Here is a 22,045-nt window from a genome sequence, read left to right on the forward strand (position 1 = left end):
CATAAGGGGATGCACATGTGATCTCATGGAGGTGGAAACAGAACGGGGCTGGATGTGTTCGTGGATAGTTAGAATGTCAGAAGGGTGGGCCTCACACACTATTATTCTAAGGAGTTTGGACTTCATTCTCCAGGTGCCAGGAAGCCATTCTTTCACCCTTTTATCCATTCAGCAGCTCTTCATTTAGTCAACCTATGGTTTTTATTTTATTTATGTATGTATTTATTTGGCTACACTGTGGCAGCCTGTAGAACTTCCCCAACCAGGGGTCGAACCTGTGCCCCCTGCAATGTGGGAGTACGGAGTCTTAACTACTGGACCATCAGGGAAATCCTTTTTCTAAATTTTTAAAATTTTATTTTTTAATTTTTTGGCCGTGCCATTTGGCCTGCAGGATCTTAGTTCCCCAACCAGGAATTGAACCCAAGCCCCTGTAATGGAATCATAGCATCCTAGCCACAAGATCATGAGGGAAGTCCCTCCACCTGTGGTTTTTAATGGGACAGCTCCAAACTGTAGAGGAAGGACCCAGGTGCCCTGAGGCCAGGATGGCCAGGGGTCCTCATTTGTCCTAGACCATTCAGATGTGTGCCTGTCATTCAGGGCATCTCATGTGGTTTACTCTTTGTTGTGGGTTTTTCACTGTTTTAAAAGGCATATTACTCCTAAGAGTTGCTTCAGTAATCCAAGATGGGTTTGGTAGAGCTTCCCTTGGTGGTTCCATCTTCTGCCAAGATCTTGTCTAGAAGTACATATTATATATATGCAGTGCACAGAATTCTCTCTTAAACATGTGGTTAGATGAGAAAGACAAATAGTGAGAACGTGTCTTTTTTTCCCCAACACAGCTAAGACCTCTCAAGGGCAGTATTCAGGTCACCCAGTGATCACATGAGGTAGCTTGGAACTTCAGCCACTATGTTCAGTCCTAGGTGGTTGGAAGGATGAGTATTTTATGCTGCCGCTCCCCGCAGCCACGTGGCACCAGTGCTGTGGTTGGCACTGTGGCCAGTGAGACACATGAGGCCACCACACTTCCAGTGGGCTGGTCCCATGGACAACCTGGGAAGTATAGATTCATTGTTCATGAAGTGTATGCTGGGAAACAGAGGCTGAGCTGTTCTGTTTAAAATAGTCTGGTTGCTCTTGCTAGGGTGGTTTTGGTATTTATTGCTTGGTATAAATCGACAACTCTTTGTTTTATAAATCTTTATTTTATTGTTTGGTAGTGATTTTTTATTTTATTGTTGGGTAATGCTTTTTTATTTTGCAGTAAATCCTTTCAGGAACAAATAGCCAAAAAGGCACCTTGTGTTTAGTGAAAAATTAAGTATTGAATTTCCAATTCTCAAGAAAGGTGATGATGAATTGCCTAACTTGCTCAGGTTGTCATCACTTACATCCACAGTAGGGTACTAGTGGTGTCATGAGCCACCGGAAAAGCAGAAGAGGCACCAATGTGAAAAGATGTGAGCAGTATGGAGTTTCCTTAAAAAACTAAAAATAGAGCTACCATATGATCCTTCAATCCCATTTCTGGGTATATACTGGGAGAAACTGTAATTTGAAATGATACATGCACTCCAGTGTTCATTGCAGCATTGTTTACAATAGCCAAGGTATGGAAGCAACCTCAATGGCCATCAACAGATGAATCAATAAAGGAGATGTGGTAAATATATATTGAGATACTACTCAGCCATAAAAAAGGGATGAAATAATGCCATTTGCAGCAACATGAATAGACCTTCAGGTTATCACACTAAGTAAATCAGACAAAATGTGGAATCTTAAAAAAAGATACAAATGAACTTACTTGCAAAACAGAAATAGATCCACAGACATAGAAAACAAACTCTTTGTTATCAAAGGGAAAGGGGGAGAGGAATATAGGAATTTGGGATTAACATATACACTCTACTATATATAGAGTAAACAACAAGAATCTACTGTATGTGTATAGCACAAAGAGCTATAGTCCATATTTTATAATAACCTATAATGGAAAAGAATCTGAAAGAGGATATGTATATATATGTCTCCCTGGAGAAGGGAATGGCAAAACACTCTAGTATTCTTGCCTGGAGAATTCCATGAACAGAGGAGCCTGCTGAGCTACAGTCTATAGGGTTGTAAAGAGTCGGACATGACTGAACGACTAACACACATACACACACACACACACACACATACACACACGCACACATATATATACCAGTTCAGTTCAGTTCAGTTGCTCAGTTGTGTCCGGTTCTTTGTGACCCCATGGATTGCAGCAGGACAGGCTTGCCTGTTCATCACCAACTCCCAGATACACACACACACACACACATATATATAAATAACTTTTATTTATATCTAGTTATATATTTATATATATATATAACTGAATCACATTGCTGTATACCAGAAACTAACACAACTTTGTAAATCAATTATAATTCAATAAAAAAATAAAATAAAATAACTTCATTCAGAATTTTAAAAAAAGGAATACTCTACATTTAAACCTGACTTTTTCTTCTATCCCAAACAAAACCTAAACCAGCAGCTCATTGCCCAGTCTCCCCATCCTGGCTGGAATTTCCTCAGATCCTGTTGCTCTGGGTTCTGCCTTGTTTCTCCTTCAAGTTTTTCCCACTAACATGTTCCCTTGCGGACTAAGCCAAGTCTTCAGTCATAAGATCCATTTCTTTTCCCAGCTGGAGCAGTCCCATTGGCTGCTGACCCTCTTCTCACCTTCACTGCCCAGCCACAGATAAAGGCATCATGGGGTCACGATGGTAGTATCAGTTAGACTTTGCAGGAGCCATTGAATTTATAGCACATACCTCAGTGACGCCTACTGAAATCACTCACTTTCCTGATTGCTCCAAATTGTCTATCACCTCTCTCACCATTCACACAGCCTGAGACCGTGCCCACTTTTTTGGTGGCCATGTTATAATGTTGATTTGTATAGAACTTAACAGGCACCAAAAAACAACAAAGACATCTCTCCAGTTGCCCGTCACCGACCTGCTTGGTCAGGACAACTGACTTGTGTCAGGATAATTAACCCAAAGTGCAAAGCTGTACCCCAAGTCCCCCAAATCTCACTGGCCTCCACAACAAATGGTAATTTCTTTTTCAAAAAAAATATTTTATTCAGGTATAGTTGATTTACAATGTTGTGTTCATTACTGCTGTACAGCAAAGTGATTCAGTTATACGTATATATACATTCTCTTTCACATTATTTTCCATTATAGTTTAATTGCAGAATATTGAATATAGTTCCCTATGCTAAACAGTTCAGTTCAGTTCAGTTCAGTCGCTCGGTCATGTCCGACTCTTTGCGACCCCATGGACTGCAGCACACAAGGCCTCCCTGTCCATCACCAACTCCCCGATTTTACCCAAACTCATGTCCATTGAGTCAGCCATCCAACCATCTCATCCTCTGTTGTCCCCTTCTTCTCCCACCTTCAATCTTTCCCAGAATCAGGGTCTTTTCAGATGAGTCAGCTCTTCACATCAGGTGGCCAAAGTATTGGAGTTTCAGCTTCATCATCAGTCCTTCCAATAAACCCTCAGGACTGATCTCCTTAAGGATGGACTGGTTGGATCTCCTTGCAGTCCAAGGGACCCTCAAGAGTCTTCTCCAACACTACAGTTCAAAAGCATCAATTTTTCGGCACTGCACTCAGCTTTCTTTATAGTCCAAGTCTCACATCCATACATGACTACTGGAAAAACCATAGCCTTGACTAGACGGACCTTTGTTGACAAAGTAATGTTTGTGCTTTTTAATATGCTGTCTAGGTTGATCATAACTTTCCTTCCAAGGAGTAAGTGTCTTTTCATTTCATGACTGCAGTCACCATCTGCAGTGATTCTGGAGTCCAAGAAAATAAAGTCAGCCACTGTTTCCACTGTTTCCCCATCTATTTGCCATGAAGTGATGGGACCAGATGCTATGATCTTAGTTTTCTGAATATTGAGTTTTAAGCCAACTTTTCACTCTCCTCTTTCACTTTCATCAAGAGGCTCTTTAGTTTTTCTTCACTTTCTGCCATAAGGGTGGTGTCATCTGCGTATATGAGATTGTGATGTTTTTCCCGGCAGTCTTGATTCCAGCTTGTGCTTCCTCCAGCTCAGCATTTCTCATGATGTACTCTGCATATAAATTAAATAAGCAGGGTGACGATATACAGCTGTGATGTACTCCTTTCCTGATTTGGAACCAGTCTGTTGTTTCATGTTCAGTTCTAACTGTTGCTTCCTGACCTGCATACAGGTTTCTCAGCAGGCAGGTCAGGTGGCCTGGTATTCCCATCTCTTTCAGAATTTTCCACAGTTTATTGTGATCCACACAGACAAAGGCTTTGGCATAGTCAATAAAGTAGAAATAGATGTTTTTCTGGAACTCTCTTGCTTTTTCGATGATCCAGCGGATGTTGGCAGTTTAATCTCTGGTTCCTCTGCCTTTTTTAAAACCATCTTGAACATCTGGAAGTTCATGGTTCACATACTGCTGAAGCCTGACTTGGAGAATTTTGAGCATTACTTTATTAGCGTGTGAGATGAGTGCAATTGTGCGGTAGTTTGAGCATTCTTTGGCTTTGCCTTTCTTTAGGATTGGAATGAAAACAGAACTTTTCCAGTCCTGCAGCCCCTGCTGAGTTTTCCAAATTTGCTGGCATATTGAGTGCAGCACTTTCACAGCATCATCTTTTAGGATTTGAAATGGCTCAACTGGAATTCCATCACCTCCACTAGCTTTGTTTGTAGTGATGCTTTCTAAGGCCCACTTGACTTCAGATTCCAGGATGTCTGGCTCTAGGTGAGTGATGACACCATCATGATTATCTGGGTCATGAAGATCTTTTTTGTACAGTTCTTCTGTGTATTCTGCCACCTCTTCTTAATATCTTCTGCTTCTGTTAGGTCCATACCATTTCTGTCCTTTATTGAGCCCATCTTTGCATGAAATGTTCCCTTGGTATCTCTAATTTTCTTGAATAGATCTTTAGTCTTTCCCATTCTATTGTTTTCCTCTATTTCTTTGCACCAATCACTAAGGAAGGCTTTCTTATCTTTCCTTGCTATTCTTTGGAACTCTGCATTCAAATGGGAATATCTTTCCTTTCCTCCTTTGCTTTTAGCTTTTCTTCTTTTCACAGCTATTTGTAAGGCCTCCTCAGACAGCCATTTTGCTTTTTTGCATTTCTTTTCTTGGGGATGGTCTTGATCCCTGTCTCCTGTACAATGTCACGAACCTCTGCCCATAGTTCATCAGGCACTCTGTCTATCAGATCTACTCCCTTAAATCTATTTGTCACTCCCACTGTATAATTGTAAGAGATTTGATTTAGACCGTACCTAAATGGTCTAGTGGTTTTCTCTACTTTTTTAAGGCTCATAGTTTCATTGAGTTAGGCAAGGCTGTGGTCCATGTGATTAGATTGGTTGGTTTTCTGTGATTGTGTTTTTCAGTCTGTCTGCCCCCTGCTGGAGAAGGATGAGAGGCTTATGGAAGCTTCCTGATGGAAGAGACTGACTGAGGGGGAAGCTGGGTCTTGTTCTGATGGGCGGGGCCATGCTCAGTAAATCTTTAATCCAGTTTTCTGTTGATGGGTGGGGCTGTGTTCCCACACAAGAGAGTGACCCAGACTTGCCTGTGAGCGTCCAGGAGTCTCCAGAGGAGGTGCGGGTTGGTGGTGGCCTGCTGCAGGGTTGGGGGCACTGAGTCTAGCAGCACATGGATGGGACCTTTTGAAGGAGGTCATCATTATCTTCATTACCTCCACCATAGTTTGGCCCCAGGTAAATAGCAGGTGTGCTATACAGTAGGGTCATGTTATTTGTCCATTCTGTTTATAAGAGTTTGCATCTGCTAGCCCCAAACTCCCAGTCCTTCCCTCCCCCTTGGCAGCCTCCTCTATGTCTGTGTGTGCAGGCTAAGTTGCTTCAGTCATGTTCGACTGAACCAGGACCGTATGGACTGTAGGGCGCCAGGCGCCTCTATCCATTGGTTTCCAGGCAAAAATATTGGAGTGGGTTGCCATTTCCTCCTCCAGGGAATTTTCCTGACCCAGAGATCGAACCTGCATCTTTTACATCTCCTGCATTGGCAGGTGGATTCTTTACCACTAGCGCCGTGTGTGAAGCACTCTATGTCTGTGAGTCTGAACAGATGGGGATCTCTTGCTTATAACACAGTCCAGTGCCATTGGATGACTGTCCTGGACAGCTCTTTTGAGCATTAACTCCTGTGCGACTCTTCCTTCTAGAACCTTCCTGTTTCCTCCACCGAGTTCCCTCCTTAGAGCCAAAAGAGAACTCTGAAAGGATTGGGCAGAGACACTTATGGCCAGGCCTCGGCGTGGGTACCTGTCTCCCCTCACTACATCCCACTGACCAGGACCCCGGTGTCTGGCCTTACCTAACTGCAGTGCGGGCGGGAACATGTCAGCCTCCCGTGGGGCTGGGGAAGGGACTGAGATGGGAAGCACCTCCTCACCTCTGCCTTTATCAGGCTACGGGAAACGGTCGGGGAGAAGTCAGGAGACCTGGCCTCTGCTGCTGACGTGCTGGGTGCCTCTAAATCATCACAGCCACTCCGAGCTTTCTTCCTTTTCAGAAGGCTGTCACTGCCATTTGCCTCGTACCTGTTTGTTGTTGATTTTTAGTCACCAAGTTGTGTCCGACTCTGTGCGACCCCATGGACTGTAGCCGGCCAGACTCCTCTGTCCATGGGATTTCCAAGGCAAGACTAAAGTGAGTTGCCATTTCCTCTTCCAGGGCATCTTCCTGACCCAGGGATTGAACTCACATCTCCTGCATTGGTCGGATTCTTTACCACTGAGCCACCAAGGAAGTCCATTAGTTAGTGTACATTGTTACATAAACTTAATGTGCTAGTTATAGGAGTTGTGGTCTGCGATGCTTTTTAAAAATTAAGATTATGAGTGTTTGGGGACTTCCCTGATAGTCCTGTGACTAAGACTCCATGCTTCTGATGCAGGGGGCCCAGCTTTGATCCCTGGTCAGGGAACTAGATGCCACATGTAGCAACTATGGCTCAGCATAGCAAAATAAATAAAATAAATTTTCTTTAAGAAAAGATTATAAGGATCTCAGTCATTTATTCAATAGTTACCTTTTGAACTCCTGTAATAGCCAGGTATTGGACTAGCTGTGGACAAGCTCTGGTCTCTTGATTGTACATTCTGGTGGAGAGACCGATGATAATCTGTAAAGAAATAACATGGTTATGTGGGTTACATGATCTAAAGCAACTGAAGGGCTCAGGAGAGGCCCCTCTGGAAAGATGACACTTGAGCTGACTGTGAAATGATGAGGTAGGTAGAGGCAGACGTGTGAATATCAGGGAGGAGAGTGTGCTGAACAGAGGGGCCTGACTGTGTAAAGGCCCTGAGGTGGAGAACCAGCTTGGAGGGTTCCTTGAATAGCCAGATTGTTGCATGACAGAGAAAGGTGAGGCCAGAGAGATGTCAGGGATATTATACGAGGCCTTTCCCTCTCTGTGCCTCAGTTTCCTTACTTGTAAACTGTAAAACTTGACTAACATCACCTTCATAGGGTTGCTGTTATTAAATGGAATAATATGAGTAAAGTGATTAGGAAAATACCTGGCACCTAATACACACTACCCAGGTGTGTGACTGTAGGTACAGTGAGGATTCTATTCCTACCTCAATGGGAAAGCTTTTGGACAGTTTTCAGAAGAGGAGTGTCATTCTATTTTAACTGGTTCTCATGGCCTGGGCTTGAGGTAGTTGGGGGTTTCCACCCTTCTTTTCAATATGCAGGTAAATAGAGTTGTTTTTTTTTTTAATCCCCAGCCAAAAAAGTTTCTTTTCTAAACGTCTCATGCTATTTCCATGAATCAAAATGTATGTTCTGTTTTCCAAATGCTTATACAGTTCAGTCTTTCAAAAGAAGAGTATTTACATAGACACAGAATATACATGAATAAGATCTTGAAGCTTTGGATTTATTCCCCTCTTGAGACATCGCCAAATATTTCTGCATAATTTGTGCGTACGTTGCTCTGGATTACATTTGGGGATATAAATGAGTTGACAACACAACTGCTATGCCTCTTGAACTTTCCATAAATAAAATGTGGTCAGTGTTTTAGAACACGCTTTCCCCAAGGTCTGTTTGTGGAACAGGAGAATCTTGGATTAAAACAAGGGCTTTTTTTTTTTTTTCATTAGAGTCTAATTGCTTTACAATGTTCTGTTGGTTTCTGCTGAACAAGGTGAATCAGCTATACGTATACATATATCCCCTCCCACTTCAGCCTCCCTCCTACCCCACCATCCCACCCTTCTAGGTCATCACAAAGCACCAAGCTAAGCAACCTGTGCAAACCATAATTCAAAAAGACACACGTACCCCAGTGTTCACGCAGTTCGTTTCGTTCATTCAGTTGCTAAGTTGTATCTGACTCTGCAACCCCATGGACTACAGCCTGCCAGGACATGCGTGTGTGCTAGTCACACAGTCATGTCCAACTCTTTGCGAACCCATGGACTCTAGCCCCCCAGACTCCTCTGTCCGTGGGATTCTCCAGGCAAGAACACTGGAGTGGTTGCCAGTTCCTGCTCCAGGAGCTCGGACATGGAGGCAACCTAATGTCCATTGACAGATGAATGGATATAGATGTATAGACATATGTGCGTGCATGCTCGGTCGTGTCTGACTCTTTGTCACCCTGTGGACTGTAGCCCACCAGGCTCCTCTGTCCTTGGAATTCCCATACTGGAGTGGGTTGCCAGGGGATCTTCCTGACCAAGGGATCAAGCTCATGTCTCCTGCAGCTCCGGCATCAGCAGGCAGATTCTTTACCTTGAGCCACCTGGGAAGCATGGTATTAGTCATAAAAAGGGACGAAAAACAAGGACTTTTTTAAAAATTAGGCTTTAGAAGCAAATCTTTTTGCTTAAATTAGTAAATGGTGTTTTGGGGAAAGAAAAGCTATAGATACAAAGGAGCGTTCCCACTTCAGCGGAAATCTACTCCTCAACACAAAAGAAGCTGACTTCTATTTGCATTTGCTTATAGTTTCCTGAAAATGCAAACAACTAGCCTAGAGTGCAATTCCCAGTTCATTTTCTGGCAGCAGCCCTGGCACTGGCATCGGGCGACTTGGCACTCCTGCCCGTGACCGTGAGGACATCCCAGGCGGGGTGAGCTGAGGTCATGGTTGCAGTGCCAGGCTTTGGCCCATGAAGGATTCAGCTGCTGATAGGGAAAAACATGAATACAGACTTATTTTTTTACGGCAGATAGTTTATCCCCTGGTCAATTTGATCTCACAAATCAGTGGCCTTGTCTAATATGCTACCCCAAGAAAGTGTCTTAATTGAGTTTCTGCATTGTGTTAGCATTTACAGGAGATTTGAAAGATAAAGTTTCTCCAAGGATATCTCTTTTTTTTTTTTTAAACAATGACCTAGAAAAGAGAGAGGCCTTCTGGAGGTTTGCTGCTGAATGGGGTATGAGATGTTAAAACTCAAAGAGGCAGAGCCACCCAGGAGGTACCTTGTCCAGGGTTTGTGCAAAGAACCTAATGTCCATTTAGCTCTTGATGGATTCATTCATTTAGTAAATCTTTATGATGCAACTCTGCTTGGGCCCATGGGTTGTCCAGAAGCTGGGAATGCAACAGTGAACAAGACATGGGGAACCTTACCTTCTAGAACTCTATCTTTCAGGGAAAACAGACAGGGGCCAAGTAAGTGGGTTGAGCCTTCCAAGGCTCAGAGACCCGAGGGCCAGGCTGTTAACTGAGCACAGCCCATCTTGAGAGGAGGACGTGGGAGGGGTCTGATGCACCTCCAGGAAGAGGTGACCTTGAAACTGAGACCGTGAGCCCGAGTAAGAGAAGGGCAGAAGTGGAAAAGTGCTCTAGGCAGAAGAAATAGCTTACCGAGTCCCTGTTGTTGTTTTTATTTCTCTCTCTTCTCTTCTTCCTCACCCTTGGGAAAATTCAAGGATGCCCAGGTTGGGAAATGATATGAACAGCATTATCCCACTTTCATTTATTTCTAAAACAGACATAAAAACACAATTATGGATTTTGCATGGATACATATGCAGGTATATTAATTTAGTTTTTTGAATAGCACAGAAGGAAACTCACTAAATTTGTGAGTGTTTGCTTCTGAGAAAGGCAGGGGAATGAGGCTGTACATGAGGACAAAGAAAGCTATTTTATCTGAAATTATTTATTTACTTTATTGAAGGAGACTTTAAAGAATGTTAACAATAATCAATTCTGGCTTGTTGGTATCCAGGTGTATATTACTTTATGCATCTTTCAATATTTTTTTATACTCCTAACAAAGAAAAACCAATGGTACAGACTATAGATTCTTGAAGTGGAAGGTCATCTTCAGAGAAAAATGCTTTCCAAAATCCTTTAGAATGATAATCCAGGAACTCTTTGAGAGTTCACATTCACAGGGCATCAATCTTGGTTCCTTATATAAAGATGAACAGTGTTATGCTATAGTGAAGGGTTCACTTCAGCATGCATTTCACTTGCAACAGAATTTCTCTTGGCCTTCAGTGCAAGATGGCATTTATCTATGGTTCCAGGAGACCCACAGTGAATACCGATCTCTCCTGAAATCTTCCCTCCAAAGAATTTTTGTTAGGGTTGTTGGATTTTGTGTTCAGAGTTATACAATGTAACCCATTTTCTATTACCAGCATATTTGTGTCTCATTCTCAGAGAAGCTTCAACTTTTCATTGCATCCAGACCAAGTAAAGAATGTTGGAGAAGAAATGATTTATCCCATAGGGAATGAATTTCCAAAGCTTGGGTTCCATTTCAACAGCCTCACTGCAGTCACACTATTTTCTTAGTGACAGAGAACTGAGAAGTTACCAATGAAACAAGACTATCATGTCCCATGTCCCTCCGTGTTGCAGTCATCAGAAGACTTCAGGACAGCCTTCCTCATTTCTTATAAACTTTAGGCCCTGGCTTATGGTCACTGTTTTCAGCATCAATCTTGTCATCATTCACAGTCATTTCAACATCTATGTGGATGATCCCTTTGGGTCTTTTATCTCCTCTCCTCCATCACTTCTTAGTCACCCACATCCATTGTCATTATCCTCGCCTCCACTACAGTCTACAGACTTCATTTTCTTGGGCTTTAAAATCACTGCAGATGGTGACTGCAGCTATGATATTAAAAGATGCTTGCTCCTAGGAAGAAAAGGTGTGACTAACCTAGACAGCATATTAAAAAGCAGAGACATTACTTTGGCAACAAAGATCTGTCCAGTCAAAGCTATGGTTTTCCCAGTGGTCATGTATGGTTGTGAGCGTTGTACCATAAAGAAGGCTGAGCACCAAAGAATTGATGCTTTTGAACTGTGGTGTTGGAGAAGACTCTTGAGAGTCCCTTGAACAGCAAGGTAATCAAACCAGTCAGTACTAAAGGAAATCAGTCCTGAATATTCATTGGAAGGATTGATGCTGAAGCTGAAGTTCCATTACTTTGGCCAACTGATGCAAAGAGCTGACTCATTAGAAAGACCCTGATGCTGGGAAAGAGTGAAGGCAGGAGAAGAAGGGGACGCAGAGGATGAGATGGTTGGATGGCATCACTGACTCAATGGACATGAGTCTGAGCAAGCTCTGGGAGATGGTGAAGGACAGGGAAGCCTGGCGTGCTGCAGTTCATGGGGCACAAAGAGTTTGACACGACTGAGCCAACAACAGCAACAACTGACCTCACCCCACTGAGTCCTGACTTCTGTCCTTATAACCCAGTGTGGATTCCGCAGTCCACCATTGTGGTCATTCCCCTGCCTGTGTCCTCTCTCCCTTCATCGTCCTAACTTGGCAAATATCCCTCCACCTTCCCAACCTCCCCCCACAACACTGCTTAAATTCAACTCTGCCTACTCTGGACCTCCACCTAGACAGCTGAACATGGCTGGAGAGAAAGAGAATACAATCATGCAGAGGACTCACTTTTTTCCTTTTAAATGAGATATAGTTTATGTACAAGATTATTTAAGTCATAGGAATACAGCATAGTGATTCACAACTTTTAAAGGTTACACTCCATTTATAGTTATTAACATTATAAATTATTGACTATATTGCCTGTGTCGTACACTATATCCTTGTAGCTTGTTTATTTTGTGAAAGTGAAAGTCACTTAGTCATGTCCAACTCCTTGCAACCCCATGGACTATGAAGTTTATGGGATTCTGCAGGCCAGAATACTGGAGTGGGTAGCCTTTCCCTCCTCCAGGGGATCTTCCCAACCCAGGGGTCTGACCCAGGTCTCATTTATTTTGTACATAATAGTTTTTACCTCCTACTCTGCTCCCTTTCCCCCCTGCTCTCTCCCCACTGGTTTGTTCTCTGTGTCTGTTAACCTGTTTCATTTTTTATATTCACTAGCTTGTTGTACTTTATAGATTCCACACTTAAGTGATATCGTACAGTATTTGTCTTTCTCTTTCTAAATTATTTCACTTAGCCTGATGCTCTCCAAGTCCATCCTGTGCTGCGCCTAGTCGCTCAGTCGTGTCTGACTCTTTGTGACCCCATGGACTGTAGCCCACCAGGCCTCTGTCCATGGGGATTCTCCAGGCGAGAATAGTGGAGTGGGTTGCCGTGCCCGCCTCCAGGAGATCTTCCCAATGCAGGGATTGAACCCAGGTCTCCTACATTGCAGACGGATTCTTTACCATCTGAGCCACCAGGGAATCAGAGTCCAAGTCCATCCATGTTGTTGCAAATGGCAAAATTGCATATTTTATGACTGAGTAATATTTCATTGTATATATGTACCACATCTTTATCCATTCATCTGTTGATGAACACATAGGCTGCTTCAATATCTTGGCTTTTGTAAGTAATGCTGTTATGGCCACTGGGGTGCAGGTGTCTTTGAATTACTGTTTTTGTTTTTCTCAAATATGTACCCAGGAGTGGAATTGCTGGATCATACGGTAGAGAGGACTCACTTTTAATTCATTTACCTCCAGTGGACCCTCAGCACTCATGGCAGCCCTCTTACACTTCTCTAATCTGTTACACACCCACTCATCTGTTCTCAAACTCCAAGTAGCTCCTCCCACCTCCACTCTTTTGCTGCTGATGACCTCGTTCTCTATTTCACTGAGAAAAACAAAGTGATCAGAAGAAAAGTTTCACATGCCATCACAACCTCGTGTACCAACCTACCTGCATCTGCCTGCCTTCCTCTCACTGGGCAGACCGTCCGTGCTTCATCAGTGTCTTAGATCAGCTCTCCCCTGGCCTGCTAATGACATTGCTCAAGCAATTTCCCCTTTCTTTTACTTCATCAGTTTTGCCCTGTCTACAGAATTATTCCCACTGGCAAGCAAGCATGCCTTAATTCAGCCCATTTAAACATCCTTTCTTGACCACACATCCCCTTCTAGTTACAGCCTTTTTACTCTGTTCATCTTTCAAGCTGAACTCCTTGAAAGACTTGTCTATATTCATTTTCACCAATTCCTCTCACTCCATTTTCTCTTGATCCTTCTCTTCTCAGGCTTCATCCCTACTGCTCCAGCAAAACAGCCATGTCAGAGTCACCACTGACCTCTGGTTGCTAAACCCAGTGGTCATTTCTCAGTCATCATCTTACTGACTAAACAGCAGCGCCTGATTCAGCTAATCAGTCTTTCCTGCTTGACACACTCTCTTCGTCTGGCTCTGGGCACCACATCCTTCTGGTTGCCTCCTCCTTATTGACTCAGTCCCTTTGGTGGTTTGGCTTCATCTTGGAGACACAATGACACTGGAATGCCCTAGGACTCCATCCGTAGACCTCTTTCCTTTTTCATCTATGCTCACGCTGTGGGTGGATGAGTATCATAGCTTTGAACTGCCCTCCATAGAGTTTATACATTTACGCAAATAGTCATTATTCACTCAAGGACAATCCAAATTAATTTAGTTCCAAATGTTTTTCTTAACTGGGAATTTTTCAGTGATTCATGGAGAGCTTGCCTATAGTCAGGGTAGCAGATATGGCATCACATTGTGATAATTTTCTGATCATGGGATAAAGAGAGATTGTATGCAACAAAACAAAACAAAACAAAAAAAACCCAAGGATATTCTGCAACAGATACCGCAGTGAGAATTTTTAAAAATTAAATTGTGTTTTCTGTTGTCAACTTCTTAGACTGTGACTTTAGAACTTCTGATGTTCATACTTAAGATAAGCCTCCAGCAATTAGAATGCAACAATGGTAAGGCTAAAATATCCCCCTTCTTGTGATTACTGGGTTATAGTTTCTCCATTTGGGTGTTTATGTATTTGATTAAAAAAGGCAAATAGCACACTTCTTATAGGAAAAAAAATTTCATGTCACTTACCAATATGGGGAGCTTACCAACATGGGAAAGCCACATTTATGTGATGGCATCTGTTGAGCCTTAAGTCTGAGATGGTTAATTAAGATGAAGCAAACAGTGTTGCTTGTGGATCTTTGTTGTTTTTTTAATCACTGACCTTTGTTATCTGTAGGTTTTTACAGAATGAAATTCTTATGCTATTGAGTGTGAAACAAATCTGATCAAGACTTTATGACTAAACAGCTTGTATGAAGAAATTAAGAGATAGTGTGAAATAAATGGGGCTTTTGTAAGAATCCTGCCAAATGCTTTTGTAGCCATTTTTCTCTACCTAGTCAGGGAACAAGGAGGGAGGAGGAAATTATGGTGAAGAAAGTCTTAAGAGAAAGTGGAGAAAGTGAAAACGCATCTTTTTCATCAGTGTATTATGTTTCAAGGCTGCCTAGTATATAGTTTTCACCTGGAAAATAAAAACTCAGTGACTTTGAGAAGAGCTGATTCAACAATTAATCAATATAATCAGTGTAGATAATTGATCTGGCCTCTTGAGGACCCAAAGTGAATTATCTATAAATTACCTGCACAGTTGCCAAATCACCCTTTGAGTTTGAACTTCATAGAAACATTCTATATCTTGAGATTGGCCTATTATGTTATCTGTAAGAATTGGCATTTCAGATGCATCTTTGCCGAGCACTATGTCTGAGTGCCGTGGCGCTTTAGAATGTGCAGATGTGTGCTAAGATCCAGTTGGGCCTACAAAGAATATTGTAAGCTATGATTTAGTAATTAATAAGACTGATCCAGGAACTTCCCTCGTGATCTAGGGCTGAGACCAGTGCTACCAATGCAGGAGGCCCAGGTTTGATCCCTGATCAGGGAACTAGATCACACATGCCTCAACTAAGAGTTCACATGCTGCAACTAAAACAAAACAAAAACAAAAACGCATGCTGCTACTAAGACCTAGTGCAGCCAAACAAATTAATAATTAATTTTCAAAAATAAGACTGAGCCAATAGTTTGCAACTTTGAGACAGACTCCCTAAGAATAAGCTCATGTACCCTAGAGAATTGTGGAATTTGTGAAAAGATAATAAATGCTCATCTTTTACTGGGAATGCATTATGGTAGAATGCCTTTTCTGGCCTCATTCAGAGTTGAAGGAAAAAAGCATGATTTGGGGTGTTAAACTTTTCTCTGCTCATTTCAGTAATTGCCTCAGACGCCGTTTCCATGACACAGTTTTCCCCTTGGCCGTTTTCTTGGCAGGTTCCAGAGGGAAAAGTGGTGGTTCTTAATTTCCGATTCATAGACCTGGAGAGTGACAACCTGTGTCGTTATGACTTCGTGGATGTGTACAATGGCCACGCCAACGGCCAGCGCATCGGGCGCTTCTGCGGCACGTTCCGGCCCGGAGCCCTTGTGTCCAGCGGCAACAAGATGATGGTGCAGATGATTTCCGACGCCAACACAGCTGGGAACGGCTTCATGGCCATGTTCTCTGCCGCGGAACCAAATGAAAGAGGTATCGTTCCCACATTACGGCAATTATAAGGGCCCATAGTTACTGAATGCCTCCTGTGTGTCAGGCACTGTTCTAGGCACTTAATCCAAAGTTTAAGAACAGTTCTTCTCAAACAGAGAGTTAATAAGTACCACCAAATCATCAAAATGTTACTCAGTTACATTCAACTCTTTGCAATTCCATGGACTATAGCCCACGATGCTCCACTGTCCATGGAATTCTCCAGGCAAGAATACTGGAGTGGGTTGCCATTCCCTTCTCCAATGGATCTACCCAACCCAGGGATTGAACCTGGTATCTGGCATTGCAGGCAGATTCTTTACTGCTGAGCCCACCAAACCATCAAGAGACCATTAAAAAAATCAGTCTTGCCAAAGGGCGGGGGGGTGGAGAAGGGATGGACTGGGAGTTTGGGGTTAGCAGATGCAGATTGTTACATATAGAATGGATAAACAACAAGTCCTACTGTATGGCACAGGGAATTATATTCATGTATTCTGAGATAAACCATAGACAAAAATCAGTATTTTTTTTAAAGCCCATATATATACTTATAAAATTCAAATGTAGAAATTCATGGAGTAAAAAATGTGAAAACTTGCATACAGATATAGAGACTTTTCGCCCCATTGGAGTCCCCTCTTAGAAATAGCCATGCATGGCTGGGGGGTCACATACATGCTTTGTGCACTTACTTAGAAGTTTGTACTTTTGCAGTAACTTTTAACATGTGTAAGTAGGATCATGCTTTCATATTGTTTCACAGCCTTTTCTTTTTGCATCGCCCTACAAGTTTGAGTAGTTTCACATCAGTCCATGTGATCTCCCAAGGGTAGAAACCTCTGTCCTTGGAAGACAGCTGCAATGATCAAGATCTGCAGCCTTCTGCCCAAGGGCACTGCCTAATCTTTTCTTGCCTTGGACTGTAGCTCAGCCTCTTTGGTTTGAGATATTAGAGTACAGAATCTGGGGCTGACAGAGCAGCCAGAATACTTGGGAGAAAATCCTGGCTGGGAGCTTCTGAAGAATTGAGACACAAAATATACATATAAAATGCACTCAAATCTTTGGCTAACAGCTAAACTCTACAAACATGGGGGAGAGCCCAGGTGGCCTGGTATAAAAGCATCATCTGGAATATGAAGAAACTGATCCAAGATACAGCTGCTGCCCATTAGCAGGGTGATAGACTTCGAGCTTGGATCTAGCCAAGTTGAATGCCTGCCAGAACAAAAATCACTTTTCATTGGAACACAGTAGAATCTAGAGACTTTATAGTGTATCATTCATAATGTCCAGTATCCAATCATCTGATGAAACCAGGAAAGTGTGTCTATATACAACAAAAAAAGCAGTCAGTAAAAACTGACCCCCAGGACTTCCCTGGTGGTTCAGTGGTAAAGAATCAGCTTGCCAATGCAGAAGATACAGATTTAAGCCCTGATCTGGGAAGATCCCACATGCCACAGAGCAACTAAGCCCATGCACAACTGTTGAGCCTGTGCTCGAGAGCCCAGGAGTCCCAATTACCGAGCCCACGCGCTGTAACTACTGAAGCCCATGCACCCTACAGCCTGTACTCAGCAACGAGAGAAGTTACCACAGTGAGAAGCTGGCACACCGCACCCAGAGAGTAGCTCCCGCTCACCACCACAAGAGAAAAGCCAATCAGCAACAAAGACCCAGCACAGCCAAAAATAAGTAAATAAATAATTTAAAAAAAACTGACCTGCAAATAGCCCAGAGGTTACAGTTAGCAGACAAGCATTTTAAGGTGGCTATTACACATTTGTTTAAGGATTTAAATGAAAATATATGTGTAAAAAAATAAACTGATTGGGAATATCAGAAACGAAATGAACTATAAAAAAAGAATACAATAGTAATACTAGAGCTGAAAGATAGAGATTATGAAATTTTAAAATTTATCTGAGGGGCTTACAAGTAGATTGGAGATGGTAGAAGAAAAATGCAGTGGTTTTGATTAGAACCGATTCAATCTGAAGAACCAGTAGGAAAAAGATGAAAAAAAGACAGTCTTGGAGACTAGTGAGACAATATCAGGTGGTCTAACATATGTGTAATTTGTGCCTCAGAGGAATAAGAGAGTGATAAAAGTGCAGAAAAAAAGGTATCTCTAGAAATAATGGCTTGAAGCCACCCAAATTTAGTGAAGAACATGAATTTACAGAGCTAGGAAGGTCAACAAACCCCAAATGAGATAAGTAAAAAAATGAAGTCACACCTGGGCACATCATAATTAAAGAAATCAAAAGATAAAGAGAAAATCTTAAAATCAATCAGATAAAACACATATTACATATAGAAGAACAATGGTATGAAGGATGGCTTTCTTTTAATCAGAAACAGTGGAGGCCAGAAGGCAGTGGAACAGCATCAACCCAGAATTCTATAACCAGACTTCAAAAACGAAAGTGAAATAAAGACCATGCATGTCACAAGAAATATTGAAGGAAGTTTCTTAAATTGAAGGGAAGTGGCCCCACAGGGTAACCGAAAGGTAATAGAAGGATTGAAGGCCACTGGAAATGGTAAATATAGCAGACTATGTATTATTTTATTTTCTTCTCTTCATTTCTTTACCATGTGTCTGTTCAAAACAAAACAAAAAGCTTAAGTGTGTATTGTGGCAAGTATAATATATGATATATATGACAACAGTGGAACAAAGGATGGAGAAGCAAGTGAAAATATACACTACATGAAGAAATATTCTGTTAACTCTAAAAGACTGTGATAAGTTAGAGATGCATATTGCAGTCCCTAGAGAACCCATTAAAAATGCCCTTTTAGTTTTAACTAAAAGCCAAAAGGTTAAAATAAATACCAGAATTATTTAACCACTGCAAAGACGGCAGGAAAGGAAAAAGAGATGGAACAAGAGAAAGGTGTGACAAATAGAACAAAATAGTCGTTGGTACACTCAATGCAAGCTTATCAATAAATACATTAAATATAGAGGATTAAATACTCCAATTAGAAGACAGTTATTATTAGAATGGGTTAAAAAGCAGAGCCCAACAATAATTGTCTACAAGAAAGCACTTGAAATATGAAGACAAAACAGGCTAAACATAAAAGGATGGAAAAATATGTGTCATGCAAACTTCATTAAAGTGAAAACTAATGCTTATAAAAAGATAATTTTACATAGATAGCCTGAAGAATAGGAAAAACATTTGCAAAAATACCTCATAACAGACTTGTATTCAGAATGTATAAAGAACTTATATAACTCAACAGTAGAAAAAGACCCCAATAAATATAAAAATGGGCAAACCCTTGAACATTTACTTTCTAGAAGAAGATACACAAATAATTCCTAAGTGCATGAAAAACTGTTCAGTGTCATTAGTTAACAGGGAAATGCAAATTAAAAACACAATGAGATACCATTACATACCCACCAGGTTGGGTTAAAAAAAAAAAAAAAAAAAACTGACAACACTTAATGGTGGCAAAGATGTGATGCAACCAAAGTTCTCATCCCTTGAGAGGCATAAAATACTACAACCACCTGGGGAAATATTTTGGTAGTTTCTTATCAAGCTGTACATCTACATCTACACTTGGCCCAACAATTGCATTCCTGGGTATTTATATAAGAGATATGAAAATACAAGTCCACCAAGAGATTTGAACAAAAATGTTCACAACAGCTTCATTCACAGTAGCCCAGACTGGAAGCAACCCAAATGGATATCAACGGGAGAACAAATTGTTGTTTCCACACCCCAGAATACTACTTAGCAATGTCAAGGAACAAGCTACCAATACACACAGCAACTTGAATGTATCTCAGACATTGTGCCAGGCAAGAGAAGTCAAGCACAGAAGAGTAACATCATATGATTCCATTTATATGAAGCTCTAGAATAAAAATAATCTACAGTGAAATCTTTCAGAAAAGTGATGTGGAGATCCAGCAAATTGACTGGTGAGGGATATAGAAATTTTGGATACATACATCATAGGTGTGTGGCTCACACAGGTGTAACCATTTTTCAAATTTTTACAGCTAAGATTTGTGCATTTCAAAGTATCGAATTTACCTCCCCCAAACCTATAAAGTAATAATAATAATAGTGCAAGTGGTGGGCATTGGCTAGCTATATTGATAGAATAGTAGAATGATGGGATTTCCCTGGTGGTCCAGTGGTTAAGACTCCACACTCCCAATGCAGGGGGCCTGGGTTCAATCCCTGGTTGGGGCACTAATGGTCTGCATGCCACACAGCATGGCCAAAAAGGATAAATAAATAAAAATAAAAAGACATAAAAAAAAGAATAGTAGATTGATGATACTTGTTGAAACTGAACGATGAATACACAGAGATTCATTACATTGTCTGTTTGCTTTGCATATGCTTGAAGTTTTCCATAAACAAAAAGTTGTACAAATTATTCCAACCTCAATTTTTATAATACATTGTCTTCAATTTAAAGAATCCTTTTAAGAATGATTAGCTTCTGTGTCAAAGAAATATTTTATTAAAGTATATGAATGAGTTTCAGTTTTTCTTTGTTGGTTAAATCCAAGTAAAATTAAATTAAAGCTTGTATTGAAATATCTTTCTAAAATTATTTCAATCAACATATGCATAGAGATGTCTGAAATGAGTTTGTCACATACTTATTGTGGTTAATTTTAAGTGATGGGATTTGAGGGAATCTTACCCCAAATTTAATCCCCCCCAAGCCCCATGGGGAATAAGCAGCTTTACTAGGAGTCCAGGTGTGTCCAGGAAACCCAGTTTGGTCCCAGGGAAGTGAGGCTAATATTCGCACAGGCCAGGAAGCTAGCATTGCAGAATATTCTCTTGAAATCCAAGTGTGAAACCGAATCTTCATCCTTAGTAGCCTCACTGTCAGAACTACCACAGAGCCTGGCTCTGGTGAAAACTTCCAGAACCTCCTAGTGAAATAATGCGATTTGTGCCTAAAGGGAGAACCTTCGGCACGGCCGAGTCTGGGCTCCACATTAGGTTAGGGTCTGGGGTGGGAGAAACAGGGGAATGGTGGGGGACAGTCTCACTCCCCACACAAGGCCATCTCTGTGCAGGTGAAGGAAGAACGGAGAGTCTGGGGCAGAGGGCAGCAGAGGGACGCGGGCTGAGGAAGCACAGGCCCTGTCAAACCTCACAGGCCTGTGCGGGCGGTGTGAGGGCGCCGCCAACAGCCCCTTCCTCAGGCTCCTGGGGGACAGTGAGAGAGTCATCTCCTAGGCAGGTTGATAAAAAAAGTCCAGGGGTCCCCAAGGAGAGAGGGGTCTGGAATTCTCAAGGAGGAAGAAAGGACAACCTTTTTTCCACTCTACATCCCTTATATAACAATAATGTGTCCTGTTTGAGGACAGTCTCTGGAAAAAACCTTCTGGCGAATCCTGTTATCTTAAGGTGTGAATTATGGGAGTAGGTCTAGTGAGGTCTTTACAACCTCCAGACATTCTTTTGATTCACTGTAGTAACTAATTAGAGAGCATATAACTCCATTGCTAACATTAGCAAGGGGGTACTCTTTCTGCCCCCTTCTGATGTCTATGTCAGAAGCTTTCTCTATCTCCTTTATACTTTAATAAAACTTTATTACACAAAAGCTCAGCGATCAAGCCTCGTCTCTGGCCCCGGATTGAATTCTTCTCCTCCGGAGGCCAAGAATCCCAGCGTCTTTGCGTGCTCAACGGCAACCTTTCAGTAGCTTTCCTGGTTCTGTTCTGACGTCATTCAGAGCAGAAATGCGCATGCCCGGCGCCATGTCAGGGGGCATGGTCAGCTGTGAGGCGCGACACCTGTACCTGTTAATCCGGCAGACCAGGTCACTTTTCTCAGACCAGGAGAGAGCTTGCCCAACATCAGCCTAATCTAGAAATCAATCCTACCTTTAATGCTTTTCTGTATTACTGACAGTTTATAAACAGTTTGTTTAGACAAAATTATTCTTGAAAATTGTGAAAGATTTATAAACAGTTTTCTAGTAATAAGAGTTGCCTATAATAGCTCATTAAAATTTTGTCCATGGACCTGAATTTTAGCCTTATTAATAAATAGCCCTGCCTTGAGTTCTTAAATGCATAGAATTGGTTGAGCCTGCATGGTTTTTGAATGAGTGAGTA

At 41.8% G+C, this 22,045-nt stretch overlaps 1 protein-coding gene across 1 annotated transcript in view; it reads left to right on the plus strand.

Annotated features, from left to right (window-relative positions):
• Window positions 1-22,045, plus strand: part of PCOLCE2 (procollagen C-endopeptidase enhancer 2) — an 82,693-nt gene that overhangs the window by 38,409 nt on the left and 22,239 nt on the right. The window contains exon 3 of the mRNA XM_065942629.1: window positions 15,657-15,912. Coding sequence (XP_065798701.1) covers window positions 15,657-15,912 — 256 coding nt within the window. The remainder of the gene's footprint in view (window positions 1-15,656; window positions 15,913-22,045) is intronic.

This window comes from Muntiacus reevesi, chromosome 8 (genome assembly GCF_963930625.1).
Source record: "Muntiacus reevesi chromosome 8, mMunRee1.1, whole genome shotgun sequence".
NCBI lineage: Eukaryota > Metazoa > Chordata > Mammalia > Artiodactyla > Cervidae > Muntiacus > Muntiacus reevesi.